The sequence below is a fragment of the Blennius ocellaris genome, assembly GCF_963422515.1.
Source record: "Blennius ocellaris genome assembly, chromosome: 2".
Taxonomy (NCBI): domain Eukaryota; kingdom Metazoa; phylum Chordata; class Actinopteri; order Blenniiformes; family Blenniidae; genus Blennius; species Blennius ocellaris.
Window position 1 is genome coordinate 29,053,719 of NC_137651.1, and position 17,924 is coordinate 29,071,642.

At 45.6% G+C, this 17,924-nt stretch overlaps 3 protein-coding genes across 3 annotated transcripts in view; 2 read left to right on the forward strand and 1 right to left on the reverse strand.

Annotated features, from left to right (window-relative positions):
- nxn (nucleoredoxin) overlaps positions 1-11,089 on the forward strand; it is a 73,000-nt gene extending 61,911 nt beyond the window's left edge. The window contains exons 7-8 of the mRNA XM_080504632.1: positions 339-463; positions 9,945-11,089. Of these exons, the coding sequence (XP_080360758.1) occupies positions 339-463; positions 9,945-10,127 (308 nt within the window). The 3' untranslated portion in view covers positions 10,128-11,089. The remainder of the gene's footprint in view (positions 1-338; positions 464-9,944) is intronic.
- Positions 11,090-11,773: 684 nt separating this feature from the next.
- mrm3a (mitochondrial rRNA methyltransferase 3a) lies at positions 11,774-13,912 on the reverse strand (the record flags this gene model as incomplete). Its single annotated transcript, XM_080504285.1, has 4 exons — positions 11,774-12,345; positions 12,416-12,577; positions 12,667-12,911; positions 13,545-13,912. 4 exons carry the CDS (start codon positions 13,910-13,912, stop codon positions 11,792-11,794), a joined length of 1,329 nt encoding a protein of 442 aa, XP_080360411.1. The 3' UTR covers positions 11,774-11,791.
- A 480-nt stretch (positions 13,913-14,392) lies between these two features.
- On the forward strand, positions 14,393-17,434 carry glod4 (glyoxalase domain containing 4). Its single transcript, XM_080503815.1, has 9 exons — positions 14,393-14,506; positions 14,677-14,726; positions 14,892-15,012; positions 15,569-15,713; positions 16,143-16,279; positions 16,359-16,445; positions 16,560-16,673; positions 16,768-16,854; positions 16,933-17,434. Exons 1-9 carry the CDS (start codon positions 14,417-14,419, stop codon positions 16,996-16,998), a joined length of 897 nt encoding a protein of 298 aa, XP_080359941.1. The 5' UTR covers positions 14,393-14,416; the 3' UTR covers positions 16,999-17,434.
- The last annotated feature ends 490 nt before the right edge of the window (positions 17,435-17,924 follow it).

A 17,924-nucleotide genomic window follows, 5' to 3' on the forward strand; every position in this document is an offset into this window, starting at 1 on the left:
CTTTTAGTTCTGCTTTTAATTCTTCTTTTAGTTCTTTTAATTCTGCTTTTAATTCTTTTAGTTCTGCTTGTAATTCTGCTTTTAATTCTTCTTTTAATTCTGCTTTTAGTTCTGCTTTTAATTCTTCTTTTAATTCTTCTTTTAATTCATCTTTTTGTTCTCCTTTTAATTCTTCTTTTAGTTCTTCTTTTAGTTCTGCTTTTAATTCTGCTTTTAATTCTTCTTTTAGTTCTTTTAGTTCTTTTAGTTCTGCTTTTAATTCTGCTTTTAATTCTGCTTTTAATTCTTATTTAATTCTTCCGTCCTGCGTGTCTCTCCCGTCTCTGGTTCGCTGCCAGACGCCGAGGACGAAGGTGAACTGGAGCCGGCCAAGGAGCTGATCCAGCCAATCGCAGAGAAGCTCATGGTGAAGTACAAAGCCAAGGAGGAGGAGACGCCGCTGCTCTTCTTTGTGGCGGGAGAGGTAAGACGACTCCCGGTCAGAGCAAGATGCCAATCCAGCCGCCCAAATCTGCATTATCTCTTCTGTTTTTTGTTTTTTTATGTCGTGCTGTGCCTCGTCTGGGATTGTTTGTCAAAGAAGTTGTTTATATTTTTTGCTATTTCGCCCTGTTATGAAAAAACTTTCAACACCAAACCTACTGTCACGTTTAAACAACCTCACAATATTATGATTAGAGAATGAATGGAGTTTGAAGATGCACATTTTACACTATTATCCATATTGTTCGCTATGTATATTAATTGGAACAAAAAATAAAGATTAGGTTAAAGAAGAAAGTATTTATCTTGGAAAATTTGTATGAATTACATAAAAAAAAAAAAAAAAAACAGATGACGACAATGGAGTAAATATATTTTCTGATAAAAACACGAGAATCAAACTCATGTCTTCTGAAAGGTTAAAAAAAAAAGTTGGACCAAAACTACTTTTAAGCGTTTTTACTGCTCCGACACGGTGAACTGAGGCGCTATGAACCACAGTGCCACCAGGCCTGTAGGTGGCGCTGTGACTCACCAAATACACCAACAAATAGAGAAGAAGACGCATACTGAGATAATACTCTGGTTTCTCCTCTTTATGTACAGTTTTCATTCCATTATCTTTTAAATGTCCCTTCCATAGCTGGATTATTTTCAAAAACACTGGCTAAAAGGCTAAAATCCCTATTTAAATGGACAAAAACCAGAAAAAAAAGGTGACAAAATCTTTGAAACTTTGAAATGAATGGAGCAAAAACAGTTCAAATGCCTTAAAAAACCAAACTGAATCAGTTAAAACAGGCTAAAAAGGTAAAAACTGCTAAAAAAAAAATTAAAGCAAAATTAATCGAAAATTGTAATCGTGACTGCAAAACTACATAATGAACTTCACAAGCTGCGTCGTCGTTTATCAGTTTTGTGGCTCCAGGAGAATTTTATTTGGTGGAAAGTGAAAGAAAACGGCTCTTTGAAAGTAGAACAATGTAGTCATGGAGGCGTCGCGCTGTATCCAGTGATGTTTGTTTAACCAAATGGTTTTAGTTGACACATTTCGGGCAACTCTGGTAAACACACACACACACACACACACACACACACACACACACACGCGCACACACGCACACATACACGACATCAACCCCATGACTCACTTCCAGTTGTGTTTTTTCTCCCTTTCATCTCTAATTTTGGTCAAATCAAGATAATGTCTCCCTCTTTTGAATCCAAGTCCTTTCAAAACAAAGCTCACCGTCTCATTACTGTCGGTTCCCGTCTGCCGGTTGTTGACGCTCCGTTTGTTTGCGGCCGGTTCGGGCTGCAAAACGCCGCCGCCGATGATTGCGCAGTGAAACGGAGTGACGAGATTAAACGCTTGTAGATCAGAAAGCTGAAGGAGCCTCTGAGTCCTGTGATTCATTGTCAATGTGGAGAACAAATATTGGTTTTGATCTCTTTGTACTTGATAGTCGATCACTGTAACTTTGATTTACGGGGGAACGCGGCGCGGTGGGGCTGCGGCTCGCCGTCTGGCAGCACATTGAGAACGTGTGTGTGTGTGCGGCGTGTGTGTGTGCGTGTGCGTGTGTGTGTGTGGTAGGGGTGTACCACACGCACACATAAAACTTATGTTTTTCGTCTTTTCTGCGAAGGTTTGCATTGGACATCGAGACCTGACTTTTTTAACATTTCTTTTCTTTCCCCAGCTCTGGTTTCTCCTCATCCCCATGTTTTTTCACAGATGAGATAATGAGTTTTGTTGGAAGACGAGATGTTTCACTTGCATCAGACGTCGGGAATGGAAAGAGTGTTTTTTGTTGGGTTTTTTTCTTTTCCCGGCTGTAAAAAAATACATTAATATTCAATGTCGGTGACTTAAATGTTGCAATTAATTAAGTCATAATGCGTCTGAATGGGAAGCGTCTGTCTGGAGCGTGGCGGTTGAAGGGGACTGGGGTTATGTTCGGCCTCCAGCAGACTCTCGGGGTGAAGAACTGCAGAAGATTGAAGAATGAAGTGTGAACGGTTTGCGATACTTCAGCAGCAGTGATCCTGTTATATAACAAGAGGTGTGTTGAAATGATGCAGGCGCCTGTAAAAACAACCAGGCTGCTCCTTCCATGACCTCTGATTCCACCACGGGCCTCAGTAATGAATAGTAGAGCCGGGGCATGCCTCCTCTTCCTCTTCCTCTTCCTCTTCCTCCTCCTCTTCCTCCTATCACTCTCTCATCACCCCCCATATCTCCTCCTGCATCTTCCCCATGTGGAAGTTTCCATAGCTCCTGTTATGTCATGTTGTTCGCTCCCAACGTTTACAGAACCGGTGGAGTGAGCAGCAGCAGTAGAGCAGTAGCAGTAGAGCAGCAGCAGTAGAGCAGCAGCAGTAGCAGTAGAGCAGTAGCAGTAGAGCAGCAGCAGTTGAGCGGTAGTAGTAGAGCAGTAGCAGCAGCAGCAGCAGTAGCAGTAGTAGTAGAGCAGTAGAGCAGCAGCAGCAGCAGTAGAGCATCAGGGTAGCAGTAGAGCAGTACCAGTAGAGCAGCAGCGTACCAGTAGAGCAGCAGGGTAGCAGTAGAGCAGTAGCAGTACCAGTAGAGCAGCAGCAGTAGAGCAGTAGCAGTACCAGTAGAGCAGCAGCAGTAGAGCAGTACCAGTAGAGCAGTAGCAGTAGAGCAGCAGCAGCAGCAGTAGCAGTAGAGCAGTAGCAGTAGAGCAGCAGCAGTTGAGCGGTAGTAGTAGAGCAGTAGCAGCAGCAGCAGCAGTAGCAGTAGTAGTAGAGCAGTAGCAGCAGCAGCAGCAGTAGAGCATCAGGGTAGCAGTAGAGCAGTACCAGTAGAGCAGCAGCGTACCAGTAGAGCAGCAGGGTAGCAGTAGAGCAGTAGCAGTACCAGTAGAGCAGCAGCAGTAGCAGTACCAGTAGAGCAGCAGCAGTAGAGCAGTACCAGTAGAGCAGCAGCAGTAGAGCAGTAGCAGTAGAGCAGCAGGGTAGCAGTAGAGCAGTAGTAGTAGAGCAGCAGCAGTTGAGCGGTAGTAGTAGAGCAGTAGCAGCAGCAGTAGCAGTAGAGCATCAGGGTAGCAGTAGAGCAGTAGTAGTAGAGCAGCAGCAGTTGAGCGGTAGTAGTAGAGCAGTAGCAGCAGCAGTAGCAGTAGAGCATCAGGGTAGCAGTAGAGCAGTACCAGTAGAGCAGCAGCGTACCAGTAGAGCAGCAGGGTAGCAGTAGAGCAGTAGCAGTACCAGTAGAGCAGCAGCAGTAGAGCAGTACCAGTAGAGCAGTACCAGTAGAGCAGCAGCAGTAGAGCAGCAGTAGTAGAGCAGCAGGGTAGCAGTAGAGCAGCAGTAGTAGAGCAGCAGGGCAGCAGTAGAGCAGCAGGGCAGCAGTAGAGCAGTAGCAGTAGAGCAGCAGGGCAGCAGTAGAGCAGTAGTAGTTGTAGACATCGCGCAGGTCGACTTTCCTGGGCCGGCCACGGAGGGACTGGGGGTCCTGGACTCCCTCACCTCGGCCTGGGTTTACCCCAGGAGTGGCGCACGCCGCCGCCGGGACACCAGATCTTCTGACCACACTCAGACAAGAGAAAACACAAACGCTGCAGAGACGTTTACACATTTAGAAGAACACTCTTGTTCCTCCTCTGCTCTGCGCTGGATGTTGATGCAGAACGAACTGTTATTCAGTCGCAGAAGAATTCAACACTGCTCTTTTTTTTCTTTTTTTGGAGGGGGGCCTTGACTGTTGCCTGTGATTCTGCTCCTCAAAGCTTTGTTTAGTGACACACACACACACACACACACACACACACACACACACACACACACACACACACACACACACACACACACACACACACACACACACAGGAATCGAGCACCGGGGAAGCGAGTGGCTGCTGCGACGTTGAGATTATAACGTCTTGCATAAACACTGTGAGGCTGCGTCGCCAGTCAAAGCTCAGCATGTTGGCGAATCCTTCCTTCCTTCCTCTTTCTTTAACTACGATCCTCTTTTAAGAGGAAACCAGCTTGACTTCAGATACATTTGAACCTTTTATTAATCACAAACACCACAATTAGTGACTTTTTATGCACGTCGTCAGAAAATAGTGCCGTTTATCATATCTCATCTTATTTACTTGCCGGCTCACTTTTTGAATGAATTAGCTAATCTATTCTATTCTATTCTATTCTATGATTCCCAGATGGTAATAAACCTGTTTCTCCTTAACTTCCACAGTTACAGCTCATGCTAACAGAATCTTCACAGATGTTTTCTCTTTTTCTTTTTTTTTGGACATTTCCCAGTTTTGCAGCTCCCCCGTCTTTCTCTCTTGTTCCCATAATTGCAAGTTAACTGACGGCTTATCTTGGACGTTTTATTGAAGGATTCCAGATTTAAATCTGAAGTAGATTCAGAGGAAACTTGTCGGCTATTGGCTGATATTCATCACATGACATTGACTCCTGCGTTAGTTTTCTTCTTCTGAGATTCTTTATTTGGGAGGTCAAAGGTTGAGATTTTCATCACATTTTAACGTTGTGATCCTTCTATAACCCCTAAAACACACAGACTTTCCATTTCAGGGTGTCTGACAACAGATTTCTGATGCAGAATCTCCAAACTTATAAGAATGTGTTTGTTGTGAATCAGTGTCTTTATTTATGAACTCCATGTCGTCATGGTGAAATAAAGCAAATGACATTTGCTCAGACAGATTTGAAGAGAACAACTTAAACGTCATTGCATCGTCAGGGCGTCTTTCAGTTCTATTCAACTGGCTGTCAGACCTGAGTTTGCCAAATGTTTTCCCCGATTTAAGGTCGTAGAATGTCTATAATCTGACAGGACGTTGGTCTGAGAGACGGACGGAGGGTCGTCCTCTCCACCCGCTGGAGGTTCACGTTACGGTGAAATGCCATAGTCGCATCGATAATGGGAACACGGTAAACACATACACGCTGAGCCTTATCACAGCTGTGAGTGCAGGCCCTTTGTCTGTTTTGTTCTGAGCCGAGCCGCGGGGGGCGGGGGGGGGTAGCATTTTACACAAGCAGAGGAGCCACACAAAAGAAGATGCATCACTTCCTGCGGAGGTGCAGACTGACGCAGAGATTACGTCTCATATCTGCGTGGCTGAGAGAGGCCACGGTGGTGGATTGTAGAATCACTCGCCGCTCTGCGCTTCCTCTACACCCGCTGCCCAGGTGGTCTGCGATCGAGGCTGCAAAACAAGCCTGCCGTGGAGGGCCTGCACCCGTAGAGGGAGAATCCAGCAGTGTCTCACTGTCGTTTGGCGGCGGCGGCGGCGGCTTAAATCAGCGGGTATTAAACGGTCGGTGATTTGCAGGGGGATGAACCACGGGACCTACGTCGAGGTCACAGGCGTCGTCTCGGCGGACCTGATCGGTAGCTGTTCAGTGAAAAGTCCGGGAGCCGATCATGTGGCTTGGTTCGTTCAGGGGGGAGGAGCCTGGATGTTTTGACAACAGAGACGAGGACGAGGCTCAGCTTCACTTGCTGCAGGAAATCCACCCAAAGTCTCTCCATCACTGACTTTATGACTAAACTCTCTCTGGCACACAAGTCACTATCAATTTTAAACACCGGGGCTGCAGCTCTCTGCTGCAGTGCCACCTGCTGGCCTCTTCAGGTAACTTTTTAAAATGTATTTATTTATTTATTTTTCATTATTTGCAACCTAATTTTTCCCATATGAAACTGATCCCTCATCTCTGGGAGGCTCTGGTCCGGAGCCAGCAGAGGGGAAATCAGGCCATCGTGTCACAAGGATGAGAAAATGTCTCCAATAACATGGAGATATTAGCTGAGCGCGAACCGAGTGCCCTCCGGGAACACGAGGAGACCAAATGATGGAGGCGGGAGTGGGGAGGCACTCCCAGCTGGAACTCCAGCCCAATTACCAAAACCACGATTTCTCATTCGGCCTCAGTAATTGATGGCCCTCTCAAGCGTGTTTGAAAGTTGCTGCCCGGACAGTGATTCGTTCACACTCCCCCCCCCCCCGTGTCCACAGAGCTGCTAATCCGGACGTGTTCGTGGGGGGGGTCAAAGGTGACGCCGAGCCTTGGGAGGAACACGGCCGAAGCTCCTTTTAAAGTCAATGTGGAGAAATCAAAGCGGAACGAGCGGCGGAACCCAGCAGCCAAGCTATTTTCACTGGGCTCCTCCACGAGCCAGAGCGCCGCTCCTTCCCCTGCACACATATTCAAACCCTCTGCCGCCAGACTCGAGGCTGACGTGAAGCAGCTTTTTGAAAACGGAGGCATGTTGTTGGACTCCCACCTGCTTCCTTTCTGCGCTTCCTCACAGCAGGACGTGTGACTGAGCTGCTGCGTTGTCTCTCTGGGGCTCACCGCCTGCAGGAAAAAAGACTTTTATATTCTCTTTCAAGAAGCGCGCATTAATAAAGATCGAGCGCCGACGTTTGGGAATGTGACTGAACAGTTGAGCAGTTCAAGTGAAGGCCGCCGCCGAAGGAGGTGTCGAGAAACGTCGCATTTCGGAAGCTCCCCCCGGTCGGAACGTCTCCGGCGTTTTTGTCAAAGACATTCAAATGTCGCTGGGTTCCGTGCTGGCGTTGGAGGAGGAGCGGAGGTCGTCCTCGCCGGCGTGTCGCCGGCTCCTCCTGAGATCAGAAGGTGACGTTCCGACACCTCGAGTTCAGCAGTTTGTTCAGGCTGGAAGTGAAGACCGGCGATAAAACCTGGAGGCTCAAGTCTCTGTTCAAACTGGGACTCTTGTAACACGTTAAGCTGCAGACTTTCCCCCTTTCAACCCCTTTGCTGTGTGTTTATTGAGGGTGTTTTAATATTTTACAGTCTGTGGAGAATATTTAGCTTAAAAGTCTGGAAATTGGGTTAAATTCTCACTTGATTTCTGTTATCCTAGATTACATGTGTTAAGGCACTGTCTTGTGATATGATGCATTTTATTTTGGGGGGAAAAAAGGACCCGAAATATGATTTAAGGCTTTCATAGTTATTGTATTGTTTTAGGAAAAATCATAAGATAAATTGACTGTAATGGTTAAAAAAAGAAAGATATTCTGGCAGCAGCCTTATCTAAATAATTTATTCATGAATATTCCAGTTGTCCATCTAATCAATTGATCTTGTTCAGAGTAATGAGGCGCCGGAGCCAATCAGGACGGGGGGAAGCTCAAATCTGCTGCATTGAGCTCGATAGCGACACACAAACAAACTTATCAACCAGTCTGAGTTGAATTCTACACAGATTCCTTCTGTTATTGAGGCCCAAAGCAGCCAAATGGTTCATTAACTTATGAGAAACCACAGCTGGTCAACAGATGTGCAGGAAGGTGAAATCATGCAGATAGAAAAACGCTTGATCTGCACTACATTTCTTAGTTTTTAGTTTTTTTAAAACGTGATTTTTGTAACAGTAGTTTGAAGTTCACGGACCGATTGGATTGTAAATATGAGTTCATCATGTTGGTTTTTTTGGACTTTGCGTCGGCGGTTTTCAAAAACACCTTCGCTGTATATTCCTGCACAATCATGACCTGTGCAGACTATAAAATAGAGCTACACTCGGTAGAGCGCAGACCTTCGCCGACGCCACATCTGCGTGCGAGTTAGCATAGCGAGGACGATAGCCGTTAGCTCATGTCGATGCTAACCAGGTTGCTTAGGAAACTACTTCACACATTTCAAGTGAGTAGTTTTTACGAAAAGTTGGTCAAACACATTCATACAAACCAATAAATAAATACGCAGACGAACGGCTAAGCGACCAGGTTACTGAGTGGCTGCAAGGCTTTCTGGGAGATTTATTAGTGTTGTTACTTGGAAATATCAAGGGAAATCAAGTGTGACGAATGGAGAAAACTGGGACATTTATTCACAGTTTTGCAGTTTTTGAGGATTTATTCAGAAACCGCCGTTAGCCGCTAACGTCCCAAAATATAATCGATTGTTCCTTGGATGACGATAAATCATCTGAAGATTTCATGCAATTCAGGTGAGACGTTTTTGTGAAGATTTAAAGCAATAAATAAACAAGTACGGGCACTAAAACAAATGCCTTCGTCACATTGGTTTGTGGAACCGAGCTAGCATCGACAGCATGTTAGCCGCTAGCTCTGGTTGATGAGATGAAAGGGACATTTTTAATTTTTTGCGGTTTCACAGTTTTTGAGGAGCGGTTAGTCATTAACGTCCCAAAAAGTGATCGGTTGGTCCTTTTATGACAACAAATCTTCCCGAAAACATTTCATACAAATTCAGGTTTTGAGTTGTTTTGGTGAAAAGTTGGTCAAATACATACAAACCGAGAAAGAAAGAAATACACGCAGACGAACATTGGCGAAGAATAAATCAAAGCGTACAAATCCCCTGAAAGCTGCTGCTTTAAATCCTATTTAAATCAAGTCTGTGCTGAGTTTTCTACACTAGATTTCAGTTTCGTTTTCTCTTAATTGTCCCGTCGGTCAGAAAGAAGTGGTCCAGCGTTCCCCCACCATCCGTCATACTCCCATCGAGTCGTTCATAGAAGTTGTTGGCAATGATATATGTGTATGTATGATTTGTTAAATCCTGCTCAGTGTAGTTCCTTTACTCTGACTCACTGGTGCACAATCCTAATATGGCTAAACACTTAATATAGGGACGGACTGCGAGCCAGTCTTATCAGATTAAAGCGCCACTGAGTTTATAATGAATCTTACAAGCAGAAGCTCAGAGTTGATCCAGTCGTCGTCTCTTCACAGGCACAATAACTCTGCAGACGAACCTGTACATCAGTGTTTTTCAACCACTGCGCCGCGGCACACTGGTGTTTCCGTGAGATCTCGTCAGGTGTGCCGTGGGAAATTATCCAATTTCACATTTTTTTCTAAAAAAACATTTGCTCTCACAGCCGTTGTCAGTGTGTTGCAGAGTAATCATGTATAAATACTCTTCGCCACTAGATGGCAGCACAGAACTTTGCCGGTGAAATGGAAACTGACAGACGTCAGTCTGGTTAATCTCCACCTCCTGCTGCCATCTTGTATCAAAGTACTGGAGTAATGGACAGTGATGGAGAAGTTTTTGAAAAGGGAGGATTTGAACTCCGAACTAGACATGTTGTTGTTTGTCTGTCTTCTATTCCTGCCAGGATCTCAGCTCTTCATCCATCAGGTCCAGGTTTCACACTGAGGGAGTCAAAATAAAAACAAGAAATTGGGAAATACTTTTTTCTATATTTATTTGATTTCTGTTGATAAAACTTTGATCAGAATGACTTTATATCGTCAATATAGGCTACAGCGTTTCAAATTTTTACATTTCCGGGTGGTGGTGTGGCTCCAGATTTCTCCAAAGAAAAAAGTGAGCCTTGGCTCAAAAAGGTTGAAAAACACTGCTGTAGAGAAATGGCCGCCAGGTGACCAAGGAACTGTAAATACTCTCTCTGCTCACTCTCTCTCTCTCTCCGTCTCTCTCTCCTCCAGGACGACATGAGCGACTCTCTGCGGGATTACACCAACCTCCCGGAGGCGGCGCCACTGCTCACCATCCTGGACATGTCGGCCCGGGCCAAGTACGTCCGCGACGTGGAGGAGATCACGCCGGCCGTCGTGGAGCAGTTCGTCGGCGACTTCCTGGGGGAGAAGCTCAAACCGGAGCCCATCTGAAGAGGACGTCCAAACGCACAAACTGGGACGGAGACAGAATGGGACTCGCTCCATCATCCAACCTCCGACCTTAATGCTCCACCCGTCACCTTTCCCAGCCTCTCTCTCTCTCTCCCTCTCTCCAAACCTCCCTGCCTGACTGTTAGACAGACGTTTCATTTTTTTTACTGACATTTAAACTTTTTTTTTTTAGACATGTTCCTCTTTTCATGGAGTCCTCTTTCTCCTGTGGTGCCTTGCATTGACTTATAGTCCATACAGTAATATATATGGAGATTCTGTTGGATTTTGTTTCTTTTGTTTTTGCCTCATGAGCCCCCCCCCCACCCTCCCCCACACACACACACACCATAGCATTTTTTTTTTAAATCGTAGAGAAGAACCAGAGAAGTTACCCAGTGGACCTACTTTTTCAGCTTATTGTTTGCTTTTTCCCCCTTTTGGCTGCAAGATCCTTGTTTCACTTTTGCTTTTTATGGTTGTTAAGTGATGTTGCGAAAGAGTAAAATCCCCCCCCCCCCCCCCCCCCCCACACTTGTATTTCACATGTAGTGCAGATGTGCTTCAACCTCAGTTGGGTGTAGCTGTAAGCTTTTCTATTTAAATAAAACTGTATGAATGGTGCACATACAGGCTAAGCGCACGTGGGAACTTGCTTATAACAGACCAATGACTAATGTTTAAAAGCCCCCGTGTGTGTGTAAGTAGAAGTCATATCTTGCCAGTTGTTCATGGTGGTTCTCATCTCAAAGTCATGAGGATTTTCTGTGAAGGTCCCTTGATGAAAAAAAAGAAAAGAAAAAAGGAGGCACAAAAATGGCATCTTGGAAAGTGTTGAATGTATAAATCCCCGTCTTCTCCTCACTTCACACTCGATTAAAGATTCACTGGCGAGCACAAAGTTTTTATTCCTGTTAAGTTTTCCACAATAAAATCATCCGCTCCTGGAAATGTAAAAGACACACGATGCTCAGCGCCTCCTTTGTGAAGACTTGAAAGGCACTTGCACATCTGGAACTAATATTTCAACATGACAGTGTTACTCGAGTATATTTCACGACTTACACTTACCTTTCAATGTAGTTACATTTACATTTGAACATTACATGTCGTCTTTTGTTGCGTCACTGTCATTTAGAAATGATAGGAAAGTGTCAAGCTGACTAAATTTGCACATATTCCATCATTTGAAGCTGTAAAATGTCTGACATTCATACAATTTCTGGCATCATGGCAGCTGTTGTACCTCCCCGCCCTCTTCATGTTCCTTCTGCGTTGTGAATCTTCCAGTTTCAGGATTTGAAAAGATTAATCGGTGAATTTTTCCTTGGTTTCATTACAAGAAGTTGGGATTTTCATTTGACGCAGGAGCCGCAGCGAGCGGCCAACAGTAGAATAGAAATACTTCATTAATTCACTAAAAAGATGTTGTCCTCAACTGCCGAGTTTTCTAGATGATCAATGCAGTGATTGTCGAGTGTAAAGTCAGTAATTTACAAGAAATGAGCCAAATCTGCGGCCATGTTGACCGTCACAGGGCCGAGCACCAAATCTGAAATTATTGTCAGACAAACATGAGCAAACAAATCAAAGGGCAAAAGTTTTAAATACATATTTATTAATACTTCATAGCATATTAACTCGGTCACACCAGTCCGATTCCGTCATGAAACCTGCCTCTCGGCTTTGGACGGATGTTTCTTTCCAGACGTTTGCAGCAGTTTCACCAGTTGCCTCCGGCCCTCAAACAGCAGGATGCTCGCCGCCATGGCTGAATTCAGACTGTCCACACCCGGAGCCACGGGGATGAAGAGTCTGCAGCCGTCGCGTTTCTCCGCCAGCTGCAGCGCTTCCGGGCTCAGGCCGTGCGTCTCCCCGCCGATCACCAGAGCCGTGGGACTCCGAGCCCAGCTCTCGTGGTGCAGCTTGGTCTCCAGGCCGGGAGACGAACGTCCCTCGTCGTCAGAATCACACTCCGAATCCGAATCCTCATCGTAGTCCACATGTTTACTTTTGCTGACCCAGCCATAGTCTCCCGCTTTGAGAGGTTTGTCTGTGCTCTCGGCGACGGCGCAGCGGCTGTCGGCCACGTGGACGGTCACTCGGCTCGGGAGGTAACTCGTGATGTCGCCCCAGTCCAGGCTGGGATGGATGGGGAGGCGGAAATGAGCACCCATGGCGGCACGGAGGACTTTAGGCTCCCAGGCGTCGACGCAACCTGTTGAACCAACAAGTAAGACACAAATACCAGCCACGCTGCAGACGAGAGCGCTTGAGTCAAGTCGCACCTTTCGTGAGGAGGACGTTATGGCAGCCGGCGGCGACGGCACACCGCAGCATCGTCCCCAGGTTGCCCGGGTTGCGGACGTTGTCACAGATGAGAGACAGCGGCAGCGTCCGCTCCCGGTTTGCAAAGTTCAAGCGTGACGGGTCGGGGCGAGCAAATATGGCTGCGGGGGAGAACGTCAAAATGACAAACGACTCAAAGCACCAGCGCGGCATCGTGAGGGGGAAAAAAAAAAAAAAAAAAGTGCCTCACCGATGACCCCCTGTGGGGCCACGAGGTCAGACCACAGCTTGATGTCCTCAAACTTGACCTTGACCAGCGTGGCCCTCTTCAGCTGGTCCAAAGGGAGCTCCTGGAGGTGCTCCGCTGCGCTGAAGAACACCATCTGTGGACTGGCGCCGGCATCCAGGGCGTCGCAGATCAAGCGCCGTCCCTCCAGCAGGACTTTACCCTGCTGCTCTCGAAACGTCCTGGAGCGAGCGACGCTCACCAGCCTTCTGCAGAACAGACACGTGGAGGAAGAGGAGCATCGGGGGGGGGGGGGGGGGGGGACACAAACAAGAACGTGCTTGAACTATTATTTTCATCAACTTTAAAGTTATTGAGGAAATATTCAAGTTTCGAGTCAAATTAGAAGAACTCTGCCATTTAAACTGTAAAACGTATTGAGAATCCTTGAATTATGTTTTATGACAACTGGCGAGGATTTCTTGACATGCAACGTGTACTTCGGTCCGGCACGTGAGGAAAACGGAGGCTCAATAGTTCTTCCCAGTATTGGTGTGATCTATACTAGAAAAGCAGAGAAGGCAGGCCTCCAGGGCTCAGGGTCACCGGGGGACCATCACTTATCAAAGATAACAAGAGTAACGATGCAGGTGACTTAACAGCAATGATTCTAATCGTTTCTGAACATAAAAGTCCAGGAAGTTAAGAGAAAGTCCAAGTCCTCAGACGAGCAGGAGCTTTTACTCCTGGGACGTGAATGACGGGTCAGTTGTCGCAGCCACGACGTCACTCAATAATTGCCGATTATTTTTCGTTCTATGTAACCAACAGAACAAGACAGTGGGATGCCCGTGTGGGTGCCCTTGGCCCTGGTCTGTGCTGCGGGCTGCAGTGACACTTACCCCAGCCTCTTGTCTCCAGGAAGAGCCCTCTCAAAGCGCAACCCGTCCAACGGACTCTTTGCACCGGGAACCCGAGTCGACTCCGCGGCTGCTGCCAGGTCCCTCTTTGTCCTGAAGGAGTCCCTCTCTTCTCGGGGCTGCGGTGAAAACTTGACTTTCGCCTCCTTCTCCCTCTTCGTGTTTGGCTGCTCCGGCTCAGACCTCCGAGTTTTGGTTGCCTCGGTTTCCGGGAGCAACACCCGGACCGGCTTCCTCCCCAGTCCTCGCACAAATCGCCTGGACTCCACCAACACGCCGCTGACTTTAGACACGCAGACGTTTCGCTCCGTGGAAACCAAACTGATCACGCCTCTCATGTACGCCGCCATTTCCCTCAGTTCTTCTTCTTCTTCTTTCTCCTCTGTTTATTGACACGTGTGTACCGCCACCCGGTGACCGGGGGCGGTAATGCATGTCCCCGCCTCCTTTATTTTGAACTCACTTTATTCAGCTTAAGATTGTTTCATACTGTGAATTCGTGTCAGAAATGTATTCACTAGTTTAAGATGTTTGGCATTATTTTAAAAAAAAATTTAAAATCAAACTTGCGTCTATATTGTATCATCGCGACATAAAGTGAGACTTGGTGTTGGACTGTACCAGTAATTCGACTGGAGGGGGTGACACGTTACGTTTCATTACATCGCACTCTTTAGTCCAGCTATTAAGACCGTATTTAATCATATGCATTTGCATCATAATCACAACATGTTACAATATTCTAGTTTGAACGAAATGTGTGAGTTATTTTCAATACGTGCTTCAATGGTATTTACGTCAATATGAATGAACTGCACTGTGCACGCGCACACACAAACACACGCGAAATAAACATGTCTCTGAGACGAGCGCTGCATTTTGTCTTCAAAGTTGGTGACAGGGCGAAAACGGCCACGTTTTACAGAGATGTTCTGGGAATGAAGGTAAATATAATCTGAGCAAAGCAGAGAATGGAGCTGCTGTTGAGCCTTAAATCTTAAAATCTCAACCAGGCTGTTGCACAAACCTCACATGTACGTAATGATGAAGCATTGCAGGAACCGGGCTGTGAGAGGAACCTGCTTTTTAACTCCTCTCTCATTGTTCTGCTTAGGTTTTGCGACACGAAGAGTTTGAGGAGGGCTGCAAGGCAACTTGCAATGGGTAGACGTGACACACACACACACATACACACGCACACATACACCAACATGCAGCTGAACTTTGCACTCATTGTCATCTTGTTCTGTGTAAAATCCTTCCACTAATGAGCGTAGCACAGAAACATGCAGTTGTTTACGTGCTGTCTCGTCCTGTGTGCACACACAGGCCTTACGACGGGAAATGGAGCAAGACAATGGTTGGCTTTGGTCCAGAGGATGAACATTTTGTTGCTGAGCTGACATACAATTATGGAGTTGGAGAATATCAACTTGGCAATGATTTTCTGGTGAGTGAGTGTCCATGTGAACAGGGACCGACTTATTATAAACAACACTACCTGTGTGAGTGGTCCATGCTGTGCAGGTTACCACCAGTCCATCTCCACCAATTGCACACTCGTTTAGAGACAAAATTACCCTAAAATGCATGTTTCTTAGACTGTGGAAGGAAACTGGGTTGTGGCACGTACAAAAGAAGAACCTGATATGCTTTCCATGTGAGGCAGGAGTGCTGACGACGGCACCCCGGTGTTTTCTTCACCATCGGCTTTCGCCAATACAAAGTCATCTGCCAAACGTTAACACCTCACGGAAGAAAATACAAGTCTCTCATGGTGGACGTACTATTTTTATGCTGACCTTTCTTCCAAAAACACTCACTTGTGCATCAATAGAAAACAGTTTTACCTTCGCTTAGGTAAAACGTGATTTTTCTTTTACTTATCCGACCTGTTTGACTTCGTCCAACACGTATTTTTAAAAGCAATATTGGCTGGAAAAGAACTGTGCTAATAGCGACAGGTCCCCCAGTAAATTAACATTTTATCGCTTGTGCGTTTTAAGGGACTGACACTGCAGTCGAGCCAAGCCGTGAGCAACGCCAGGCGCCTGGGATGGCCTCTCACTGAGGTGGGAGACCATCTGTACCTGACAGAGGCTCCTGGAGGTTATTCCTTCTACCTGGTGGACAAGGAGCAACCGGCTTCTGGTGAGTTTTGGACGTCCGTGAGTTGTGTCACAACATGACGTCAATACAGTTACTGAATACCTGTGATTTGGGTTTTTTGTCATTACGTTAACCCACAAACACCTGAGGAACGACACTCTGCCTTCACACCCGCGTGATGCTTTGAACAAACAGAGATACCAGTGTGACACAGGCGTTAAAATCAGGAGCTCACAAACACGATAAATTACACATTATTGCTTAGTTAGAAAACAAGTATCCTTATAATATAATATGCATATATAATTTATTTTATTTTTCCATATATAAACTGCAAATCTGAATACTGATCATTTTATCCACCATCGCCAATTCAAATCGCTGTTTAAAAAACATCTAGTTATTATGTGTTGTAGTTGTTTTTTCTCTGTCTCGGTCATTAGGCCGTCACCTTTAATCATCTGTTGTCAGACCCGGTGCAAAAGGTTTGCCTGGGAGTGTCGGACCTCCGGCGGTCGACCCGCTACTGGACGTCCCTGCTGGGGATGAAGGTGATGGACGAGGACGAGGAGAAGAAGACGGTCCTGATGGGATTCACGGACGCCCACGTGAGGACGGGATGACTTTGACGAGGTCACGCCACCGACACGACGTCACAGCGCTGACCGGGTCTCTCTACCGTTGTAGTGCAAACTGGAGCTTCGGGACGTCGGTGCAGCCGTCGACCACGGAACGGCGTTTGGAAGGATGGCGTTCTCATGCCCACGAGAGCAGGCGAGTTCATCTTTCATTGTAAAACATAAAATACAAGTACTGTCATTTATTTTCATTGAACTTTTGTCTTGTTCACCAGAGTTGTATTCATTTTTTTTCCCCTTCCTTCGCCAGTTGCCGGACCTCGAAGCCTTGATGAAGAAGGAAAGTCAGAAGATTCTGACGCCGCTGGTCAGCCTGGACACTCCCGGCAAAGCCACGGTCCAAGTGGTCATTTTAGCTGATCCGGTAACAACGTCCCCAAATAAAACACTGCAATCCTGTTCAATCTGCTGCTTTTTTTTTTATTATTTAACCAAGATAAACTGTGAAATGCTTTCAGGACGGCCACGAGGTCTGTTTTGTGGGAGACGAGGCGTTCAGGCAGCTGTCCACCGTCGACCCCAGAGGAAACGAGCTGCTGGATCAGGTTGGATGGATTTTACTCACTCTGCACTGTAAACGTGTTGAATACACACTTTTTCATACTTTCTACTTGTTTTTTTAGGCCATGGCCGAGGATAAAAGTGAGGAGTGGTTCGCCAAACACAACAAACAGAAGGCAGCTGCCTGAGCTGAAAGAAGCTTTGTAGAAAAATGTCGATATGATACGGTTCTTTATATTGTGTCGACCTAATCATCCTCAATAATGCAGTGTGACGTGTGTTTCCTTCATGAGTTAAGATACGAGCTGCTGTTGAATTGAAAACCTTCTAAATGGACCACATGTTCAGTTTGAAACATATTTTTTATTATGATTCCAACCAATATAGAACTACTTAAATTGATTTTTTTTCCCCCTATAATTTTTGACAGTATCATAGCTAAAAAAAAAAAAATTCAGATGAAATTTTATGTGTGCCTGCCGGAGTATTTCCCTCCCATTTAGTGTTTTTTCACCAGAATGCGGTCGCGCTTTGACCGGCCAGTTTTTTTTTTTTTTTTTCCTGAAATGTTTTTCTGAATCATTAACAAAAGTCATAACACAGTATTCCTCCTTTTTCCTTGTTTTTTTTTCCCACTGTGAAATGAATAAAGAAAAAAATATCAATAAATAAATAAAAAAAAAGTTAAATTGTTATTGTATGTTTTACTGCTGACTGCAGCACAAGTTCCTTCTGTAGGGTTATTAAAGTTTTACCTTGATGGAAGCAGATTTACTTTTAAACCCATTCTAGTCGCTTTTAAGCTTCAGTAACTGACATGTTTTTTTTAAGTTAAACAGAAAGTTATGCTTTTTAAAACTACTAGTACTTCTAGGAGAAATTGCTGGATTGACCCTGACTAACTGCACCAGTGCATTTTTTTCATGGTTAAACATTAATTGAGTTATTCTAACAGATAAACTTTATTGAACTCCAGAGTTCCTCCACTCATGTAGAAATGTATTATTTCCATGTTGGATGTATAGATCGTATAACCAGATGCACCTTTATGGACCCAAACTGCTGTTAAATCCAAAAGAAGAAGAAGATGACGATGATATCATGCTTCTCGTTA

Bases quoted from the DNA above. Each gene is read 5' to 3' on its own strand.
- glod4 (XM_080503815.1), top strand. From the start codon at position 14,417: ATGTCTCTGAGACGAGCGCTGCATTTTGTCTTCAAAGTTGGTGACAGG. The intron at 14,727-14,891 runs GTAGACGTGACA...GTGCACACACAG, and splicing joins TGCAAGGCAACTTGCAATGG to GCCTTACGACGGGAAATGGA. The intron at 15,714-16,142 runs GTGAGTTTTGGA...ATCTGTTGTCAG, and splicing joins CAAGGAGCAACCGGCTTCTG to ACCCGGTGCAAAAGGTTTGC.